The sequence below is a fragment of the Oncorhynchus gorbuscha genome, linkage group LG11 (assembly GCF_021184085.1).
Source record: "Oncorhynchus gorbuscha isolate QuinsamMale2020 ecotype Even-year linkage group LG11, OgorEven_v1.0, whole genome shotgun sequence".
NCBI classification, from domain to species: domain Eukaryota; kingdom Metazoa; phylum Chordata; class Actinopteri; order Salmoniformes; family Salmonidae; genus Oncorhynchus; species Oncorhynchus gorbuscha.
The window spans coordinates 4974138-4984892 of record NC_060183.1 but is presented as its reverse complement, the minus strand read 5'-3'; the positions used below and the strand labels follow the sequence as shown (position 1 = coordinate 4984892).

At 41.8% G+C, this 10755-nt stretch overlaps 1 protein-coding gene across 2 annotated transcripts in view; it reads right to left on the bottom strand.

Annotated features, from left to right (window-relative positions):
• Positions 1-1614: 1614 nt before the first annotated feature.
• tasp1 (taspase, threonine aspartase, 1) overlaps positions 1615-10755 on the bottom strand; it is a 96174-nt gene continuing 87033 nt past the window's right edge. The window contains exon 14 of one of the 2 annotated variants that reach the window (XM_046368433.1): positions 1615-1920. In XM_046368433.1, coding sequence (XP_046224389.1) covers positions 1819-1920 — 102 coding nt within the window. In that variant the 3' untranslated portion in view covers positions 1615-1818. The remainder of the gene's footprint in view (positions 1921-10755) is intronic. The other variant, XM_046368434.1, reaches the window with a different exon arrangement.

Genomic DNA, 10755 nt, shown 5'->3' with positions numbered 1-10755 from the left:
TTTTTTTGCAGTATTACTTTCGTGCCTTGTTGCAAACAAGAGGCATGTTTTGGAATATTTGTATTCTGTACAGGCTTCCTTCTTTTTACTCTGACAATTAGGTTATTATTGTTGTTGATCCATCCTCAGTTTTCTCCCATCACAGACATTAAACTCTGTAACTGTTTTAAAGTCACCATTGGCCTCATGGTGAAAATCCCTGAGGGGTTTCCTTCCTCTCCGGCAACTGAGTTAAGAAGGACGCCTGTATCTTTAAAGTGACTAGGTGTATTGATACACCATCCAATGTGTAATTAATAACTTCACCATCCAAGGCTTTTCATTTTATTTCTTAACTATTAGCCAACTTATTATGTAAATTGTTAAGCACATTTTTTTAATGATTTAGGTTTGTCATAACAAAGGGGTTGAAAATTGATTGACTCAAGACGTTCCAGCTTTTAATTTTTAATGAACTTATAAAAATTTTTAAAAACATAATTTCACTTTGACATGATGGGGTGTTGTGTGTAGGCCAGTGACATCTTGCATCGCAATTTAATGCATTTAAAATTAAGTCTGCAACAACAAAACATGTAAAAACAAATCAAGGGGTATGAAAACAACTTTTTGAAGGAAATGTACCATTCATTTTTAAGTCCAAAAATGTAAAATGTAACAACTGAGGATTCTAGCTTTAATTTCTCTTTTTGGTGATTTTCATACATTTTGGTGGAGTGGCAGCATACTAAGGCTATGGACCATAGAAGGATTCTCTACGCTACAGACATAGTCCAATCAGATTTGATGATGCTTAGTTTTTACAGTCCAATCAGATTTGATGCTTACTTTTACAGTCCAATCAAATGTGATGATTCTAGGTTTTAACTAAGCAGTGCACCTGTACATAAGTCAACTTAGCCTCTTGAAAAGTGATCCCAAAGGATTGCTTTCATCATTAATTATAATATTTCTCAACCCTTACGTACAAAATTCTCCCAGACACAATATTACACACGTTTAGGAACCTTTCTGTAACAGAAGCCGTCGAGTAACGTCCTAAAAACACGTCCACAATTCAACATGTTTCCAAATGACACAAAAACCAATGTTGTTGTTGTTTTGTTTTTTTGAATTCAAGGAACAGCAGCACTTGAAAGTTTGCAATAATAACCATTAATAAATCTCAGGTATTAAAAACTAAGAAAAATGTACAATAGAAATGAATATTGTTCACCCTGTTTTCCTAGATTATATACAGTAGGAGGACGGTGCCTTTAAAGAAGAAGAAAAAGAATGAAACAAACTGATGATGTACCATGAAGTCTAGTTTAGGTGAGAGACTGGAGGTGAGGTATTGGTATGTGGATTGTGGTATTGTAGGCTGGGAGCGTAAAGGTAAAGTTGGCATACAGTACATGCTGGAAGCAGACAGTGGCTATAGGGATAGTTCTGTAGTGCTTGGAAGCAAAAGCTAACACCTCCCCCCCTTCCTCTCGTTCTCCCCCCATTCTCTCTCTCTCTCTCTCTCTCTCCTTACTCTTCCAACTTCCCTCTCTTTCCCTCTCCTTCCCCCTCCCTCTCTTTCCCCCTCTCTTTCCCCCCCCTCTCTTCCCCCCCTCTCTTTCCCCCTCCTTCCCTCTCTTTCCCCCTCCCTCTCTCTCTCTCTCTCTCTTTCTGACACCTGTTAAAACAGCCCAAACGTATTACTGCTGTGTGGGGGTAGAGGAGGGGGAGGTGGGGCGTTGAGGTTACATTTGAGTATTGCTGAAGGCGGCTTTGAAGAGGGGGTGTGGCCCATTGGGTAATGGGTGTGGTCTGCGGGGAAGTGGGCGTGGCTCAGTCGACTGTTGTTGGGGTATTGACCAGTCGACACACTCCTCCCTCTATGGCCAGCGACTGTCCTGCTACAGCCCCGGGAGGCAGGCGGGATATGTGAGTCTGGAGAGAGAGAGAGAAGAGAGTTTTAAACACCTTTAATTTCTAATTAAAGTGAGTACAGTTCTTACAAAATACATAGCAAAAGAGACAAGAGGGATATGTAGAACAGAAAGAGAACGGAAGGGGTTGGGAGGAGAAGAGGGTTATGTAGAACAGAAAGAGAACGGAAGGGGTTGGGAGGAGAAGAGGGTTATGTAGAACAGAAAGAGAACGGAGGGGGTTGGGAGGAGAAGAGGGTTATGTAGAACAGAAAGAGAACGGAGGGGGTTGGGAGGAGAAGAGGGTTATGTAGAACAGAGAGAGAACAGAAGGGGTTGGGAGGAGAAGAGGGTTATGTAGAACAGAAAGAGAACGGAGGGGGTTGGGAGGAGAAGAGGGATATGTAGAACAGAAAGAGAACGGAGGGAGTTGGGAGGAGAAGAAGAGGGATATGTAGAACAGAAAGAGAACGGAGGGGGTTGGGAGGAGGAGAAGAGGGATATGTAGAACAGAAAGAGAACGGAGGGGGTTGGGAGGAGGAGAAGAGGGTTATGTAGAACAGAAAGAGAACGGAGGGGGTTGGAGGGAGGAGAAGAGGGATATGTAGAACAGAAAGAGAACGGAGGGGGTTGGGAGGAGGAGAAGAGGGTTATGTAGAACAGAAAGAGAACGGAGGGGGTTGGGGGGAGGAGAAGAGGGTTATGTAGAACAGAAAGAGAACGGAGGGGGTTGGGAGGAGAAGAGGGATATGTAGAACAGAAAGAGAACGGAGGGGGTTGGGAGGAGGAGAAGAGGGATATATAGAACAGAAAGAGAATGGAGGGGGTTGGGGGAGAAGAAGAGGGATATATAGAACAGAAAGAGAACGGAGGGGGTTGGAGGGAGGAGAAGAGGGATATGTAGAACAGAAAGAGAACAGAGGGGGTTGGAGGGAGGAGAAGAGGGTTATGTAGAACAGAAAGAGAACAGAGGGGGTTGGAGGGAGGAGAAGAGGGTTATGTAGAACAGAAAGAGAACAGAGGGGGTTGGAGGGAGGAGAAGAGGGTTATGTAGAACAGAAAGAGAACGGAGGGGGTTGGGGGGAGGGGGAGGGGGCAGAGTAACAGAGTTGGGGCTTCCTTTGTGGGATCAAAGGAGAACTGTCTCTCCTTGTGCTAATAACTACAGCAGGCCAGGCAGGCAGTGTTCCCTCCCTACCAGTCAGTAACACCCTAAGGTAATCTGTCACTACTGCGGGACAACTCTGGCAGAGTCAGAGGCAGTACAGGCCGGTCATTATAGGGCACAGATTCTTTTTAAATGTTTAAAAATAATAAGAACTGTTCTTATTAGATAAGAGCTTCTCTTATTAAGTCCAGATCGTCTCTGTCTGTTTTCATCTGGTTGGTGCCTAACGAACACAACCCAGGCCAGAACACATATGGAAACACTAGCCTATTACCTATGCTATACCCTCTGACTGCGTTCTATAGCTGCCCTTCATCTTTAGACAGGGTTCAAGAGGATTTAAATGCTGAAAGGGTGGGAGAAGACCCATGACTGAATTATATATTTTTTTTATGTGCTCAAACATGGGATAACTTAAAATATTTCCTCCTCGTTGAAACAGTAAATGAGCTGAAAAGCCTGAACACAATCATCTCGTCAAAAGATCAGATGGGACACAGCTGAGACATTCATTTGTGTCTCATTCAAAACCCAGATGAACATTTACAGAAAGGAAGAGGAACAAAGAGCTTAGTAAAACCAAACACAGAGGGTGATTATCCAACCACAGCGCTCAGGGTGTGTGAGTGATTTTTTTATTTTTTTTAGGCTGGGTCTGCCACATGTGTCCCCAGCTTGGTAAGTAGATCCACTAAACCGAAGTAGATTGAACACTAGGTCCTCTTCATTAGGGAACGCAAAATAAAAAGGTTTAAAAATATTTTGTAACAGAAAACTCAAAATGAGTTTTTTCTGATTGGACAAGTCATGGAAGTCCCTTCCGGGGGTTTCAATTTGTTTTCTTCCGTTTGGTGCATAATGAACAGGACCCCCCCCAGCTCACATAGGTCATCTGAGGACATGCTCAGTCCCAAATGGCAGTCCATTCCCTAAAGAGTGCACTACGTTTGACCAGGATCCTATTGAACGAGGACGAATGTAGTGCCTTATTGGATGAATTAGGATGTTATATCACACCTGACTACACCACTACAGGTGATCTAGTCTGTTATATCACACCTGACTACACCACTACAGGTGATCTAGTCTGTTATATCACACCTGACTACACCACTACAGGTGATCTAGTCTGTTATATCACACCACTACAGGTGATCTAGTCTGTTATATCACACCACTACAGGTGATCTAGTCTGTTATATCACACCACTACAGGTGATCTAGTCTGTTATATCACACCACTACAGGTGATCTAGTCTGTTATATCACACCTGACTACACCAATACAGGTGATCTAGTCTGTTATATCACACCTGACTACACCAATACAGGTGATCTAGTCTGTTATATCACACCAATACAGGTGATCTAGTCTGTTATATCACACCACTACAGGTAATCTAGTCTGTTATATCACACCAATACAGGTGATCTAGTCTGTTATATCACACCACTACAGGTGATCTAGTCTGTTATATCACACCACTACAGGTGATCTAGTCTGTTATATCACACCTGACTACACCAATACAGGTGATCTAGTCTGTTATATCACACCAATACAGGTGATCTAGTCTGTTATATCACACCACTACAGGTAATCTAGTCTGTTATATCACACCACTACAGGTGATCTAGTCTGTTATATCACACCACTACAGGTGATCTAGTCTGTTATATCACACACTACACCAATACAGGTGATCTAGTCTGTTATAACACACCTGACTACACCAATACAGGTGATCTAGTCTGTTATAACACACCAATACAGGTGATCTAGTCTGTTATAACACACCACTACAGGTGATCTAGTCTGTTATATCACACCAATACAGGTGATCTAGTCTGTTATATCACACCACTACAGGTGATCTAGTCTGTTATATCACACCAATACAGGTGATCTAGTCTGTTATATCACACCTGACTACACCAATACAGGTGATCTAGTCTGTTATATCACACCACTACAGGTGATCTAGTCTGTTATATCACACCACTACAGGTGATCTAGTCTGTTATATCACACCTGACTACACCAATACAGGTGATCTAGTCTGTTATAACACACCAATACAGGTGATCTAGTCTGTTATAACACACCACTACAGGTGATCTAGTCTGTTATATCACACCAATACAGGTGATCTAGTCTGTTATAACACACCAATACAGGTGATCTAGTCTGTTATAACACACCAATACAGGTGATCTAGTCTGTTATAACACACCAATACAGGTGATCTAGTCTGTTATAACACACCAATACAGGTGATCTAGTCTGTTATAACACACCACTACAGGTGATCTAGTCTGTTATAACACACCAATACAGGTGATCTAGTCTGTTATAACACACCAATACAGGTGATCTAGTCTGTTATAACACACCACTACAGGTGATCTAGTCTGTTATAACACACCAATACAGGTGATCTAGTCTGTTATAACACACCAATACAGGTGATCTAGTCTGTTACAACACACCACTACAGGTGATCTAGTCTGTTATAACACACCACTACAGGTGATCTAGTCTGTTATATCACACCACTACAGGTAATCTAGTCTGTTATATCACACCACTACAGGTGATCTAGTCTGTTATATCACACCAATACAGGTGATCTAGTCTGTTATAACACACCACTACAGGTGATCTAGTCTGTTATATCACACCACTACAGGTGATCTAGTCTGTTATATCACACCACTACAGGTGATCTAGTCTGTTATATCACACCACTACAGGTGATCTAGTCTGTTATATCACACCTGACTACACCACTACAGGTGATCTAGTCTGTTATATCACACCACTACAGGTGATCTAGTCTGTTATATCACACCACTACAGGTGATCTAGTCTGTTATATCACACCACTACAGGTGATCTAGTCTGTTATATCACACCTGACTACACCAATACAGGTGATCTAGTCTGTTATATCACACCTGACTACACCAATACAGGTGATCTAGTCTGTTATATCACACCAATACAGGTGATCTAGTCTGTTATATCACACCACTACAGGTAATCTAGTCTGTTATATCACACCAATACAGGTGATCTAGTCTGTTATATCACACCACTACAGGTGATCTAGTCTGTTATATCACACCACTACAGGTGATCTAGTCTGTTATATCACACCTGACTACACCAATACAGGTGATCTAGTCTGTTATATCACACCAATACAGGTGATCTAGTCTGTTATATCACACCACTACAGGTAATCTAGTCTGTTATATCACACCACTACAGGTGATCTAGTCTGTTATATCACACCAATACAGGTGATCTAGTCTGTTATAACACACCACTACAGGTGATCTAGTCTGTTATATCACACCACTACAGGTGATCTAGTCTGTTATATCACACCACTACAGGTGATCTAGTCTGTTATATCACACCTGACTACACCAATACAGGTGATCTAGTCTGTTATATCACACCTGACTACACCAATACAGGTGATCTAGTCTGTTATATCACACCAATACAGGTGATCTAGTCTGTTATATCACACCACTACAGGTAATCTAGTCTGTTATATCACACCACTACAGGTGATCTAGTCTGTTATATCACACCAATACAGGTGATCTAGTCTGTTATAACACACCACTACAGGTGATCTAGTCTGTTATATCACACCACTACAGGTGATCTAGTCTGTTATATCACACCACTACAGGTGATCTAGTCTGTTATATCACACCACTACAGGTGATCTAGTCTGTTATATCACACCTGACTACACCAATACAGGTGATCTAGTCTGTTATAACACACCTGACTACACCAATACAGGTGATCTAGTCTGTTATAACACACCAATACAGGTGATCTAGTCTGTTATAACACACCACTACAGGTGATCTAGTCTGTTATATCACACCAATACAGGTGATCTAGTCTGTTATATCACACCACTACAGGTGATCTAGTCTGTTATATCACACCAATACAGGTGATCTAGTCTGTTATATCACACCTGACTACACCAATACAGGTGATCTAGTCTGTTATATCACACCACTACAGGTGATCTAGTCTGTTATATCACACCACTACAGGTGATCTAGTCTGTTATATCACACCTGACTACACCAATACAGGTGATCTAGTCTGTTATAACACACCAATACAGGTGCTCTAGTCTGTTATAACACACCAATACAGGTGATCTAGTCTGTTATAACACACCAATACAGGTGATCTAGTCTGTTATAACACACCAATACAGGTGATCTAGTCTGTTATAACACACCAATACAGGTGATCTAGTCTGTTATAACACACCAATACAGGTGATCTAGTCTGTTATAACACACCAATACAGGTGATCTAGTCTGTTATAACACACCACTACAGGTGATCTAGTCTGTTATAACACACCAATACAGGTGATCTAGTCTGTTATAACACACCAATACAGGTGATCTAGTCTGTTATAACACACCACTACAGGTGATCTAGTCTGTTATAACACACCAATACAGGTGATCTAGTCTGTTATAACACACCAATACAGGTGATCTAGTCTGTTACAACACACCACTACAGGTGATCTAGTCTGTTATAACACACCACTACAGGTGATCTAGTCTGTTATATCACACCTGACTACACCAATACAGGTGATCTAGTCTGTTATAACACACCTGACTACACCAATACAGGTGATCTAGTCTGTTATAACACACCTGACTACACCAATACAGGTGATCTAGTCTGTTATATCACACCTGACTACACCAATACAGGTGATCTAGTCTGTTATATCACACCTGACTACACCAATACAGGTGATCTAGTCTGTTATAACACACCACTACAGGTGATCTAGTCTGTTATATCACACCTGACTACACCAATACAGGTGATCTAGTCTGTTATAACACACCACTACAGGTGATCTAGTCTGTTATATCACACCTGACTACACCAATACAGGTGATCTAGTCTGTTATATCACACCTGACTACACCAATACAGGTGATCTAGTCTGTTATATCACACCTGACTACACCACTACAGGTGATCTAGTCTGTTATATCACACCACTACAGGTGATCTAGTCTGTTATAACACACCACTACAGGTGATCTAGTCTGTTATATCACACCTGACTACACCACTACAGGTGATCTAGTCTGTTATATCACACCTGACTACACCACTACAGGTGATCTAGTCTGTTATATCACACCACTACAGGTGATCTAGTCTGTTATAACACACCACTACAGGTGATCTAGTCTGTTATATCACACCACTACAGGTGATCTAGTCTGTTATAACACACCACTACAGGTGATCTAGTCTGTTATAACACACCACTACAGGTGATCTAGTCTGTTATATCACACCTGACTACACCAATACAGGTGATCTAGTCTGTTATATCACACCACTACAGGTGATCTAGTCTGTTATATCACACCACTACAGGTGATCTAGTCTGTTATATCACACCACTACAGGTGATCTAGTCTGTTATAACACACCACTACAGGTGATCTAGTCTGTTATATCACACCACTACAGGTGATCTAGTCTGTTATAACACACCAATACAGGTGATCTAGTCTGTTATATCACACCACTACAGGTGATCTAGTCTGTTATATCACACCAATACAGGTGATCTAGTCTGTTATATCACACCAATACAGGTGATCTAGTCTGTTATATCACACCACTACAGGTGATCTAGTCTGTTATATCACACCAATACAGGTGATCTAGTCTGTTATATCACACCAATACAGGTGATCTAGTCTGTTATATCACACCACTACAGGTGATCTAGTCTGTTATATCACACCACTACAGGTGATCTAGTCTGTTATATCACACCACTACAGGTGATCTAGTCTGTTATAACACACCACTACAGGTGATCTAGTCTGTTATATCACACCACTACAGGTGATCTAGTCTGTTATAACACACCAATACAGGTGATCTAGTCTGTTATATCACACCAATACAGGTGATCTAGTCTGTTATATCACACCTGACTACACCAATACAGGTGATCTAGTCTGTTATATTACACCAATACAGGTGATCTAGTCTGTTATATCACACCAATACAGGTGATCTAGTCTGTTATATCACACCACTACAGGTGATCTAGTCTGTTATATCACACCTGACTCCACCACAACAGGAGTTGTACACCAACAACAACTCACAATACTAAACGTTTAACTTCATATCCACAGCATCTGATCAACCCAAGGTTGTCTTCCTATGAGCCAGAGTGGCTGATGGATGGAGTGACAAAGCAAAGAGAGAATTACATAAAGAGTAAAGAGGCAGATGTTTCCAGTCAATTCTCTGTTGACAGTTTGTTGCTCCAGTGATTGAAGTGACTGACCACACTGGGGAACTCTGATTCACTTTAAATAGAACAATGTTTTTCTGTGTTTGTCTGTGCAAAAAAAAAACACAACCCTTTGTTGAGCTGATGTGTTTAAAAAAGCAGCTAGCTGACACGTTAACACCCAAGTGGAGGAGGAGAGGGTGAGGAGGAGTGGACGAGAGAAGAGGAGGAGGAGGAAAGAAGGTGGAGAGGGGAAGGAGAGGAGAGTGAGGAAAGGGGAGGAGGAGATGAGAAGAAGAGGAGAGGGAGGATAAGAGGAAAGGGGAGGAGGAGAAGAAAGGGAGGAGGAGAGGAAAGGGGAGGAGGAGAGAAAGAGAAGAAGAGGAGAAGAGAGCAGAGGGAGGAGAGAATGAGGAGAAGAGAGCAGAGGGAGGAGAGAATGAGGAGAAGAGAGCAGAGGGAGGAGAAGAGTTGAGCAGAGAGGAGAGAGGAGGAGGAGAATAGTTGAGCAGAGAGGAGAGGAGGAGAAGAGGAGAGAAGAGAGCAGAGGAGGGGGAGGAGAGAATGAGGAGAAGAGCAGAGGAGGAGAAGAGATGATCAGAGAAGAGGAGGAGAAGAGAACAGAGGAATTTGAGGAGAGAATGAGAAGAGCAGAGGAGGAGGAGAAGAGATGAGCAGAGGAGAGAAGAGGAGGAGAAGAGGAGAGAAGAGAGCAGATGAGGGGGAGGAGAGAATGAGGAGAAGAGCAGAGGAGGAGGATGAGAGAATGAGGAGAAGAGCAGAGGAGGAGGATAAGAGATGAGCAGAGATTCTATGGGGAGGACAAGATTTTAGGAAGGATTTTTGTTTTCCATTTAAATAATGCCCAGTGTGCTATTACCACTTTGATGTTGTAGTGGTTTTACTATTCAATCAGAACAATCATTGGATTCTATCCCAGAACAAGATTTTATCATATGATTTTTGTTTTCCATTTCACAATCCTATGACTGTCCTGATAGAATCCATTGACTGTCCTGATAGAATCCATTGACTGTCCTGATAGAATCCATTGACTGTCCTGATAGAATCCATTGACTGTCCTGATAGAATCCCCAGACTGTCCTGATAGAATCCCCAGACTGTCCTGATAGAATCCAAGACTGTCCTGATAGAATCCATTGACTGTTCTGATAGAATCCATTGACCGTTCTGATAGAATCCATTGACCGTTCTGATAGAATCCATTGACCGTTCTGATAGAATCCATTGATTCAATCCATCACATCTTAGAGTCAAATCATGTGCCAGACAAAGTATATGACAAATAACAGTATATGAATTATGTACAGAGATGTGG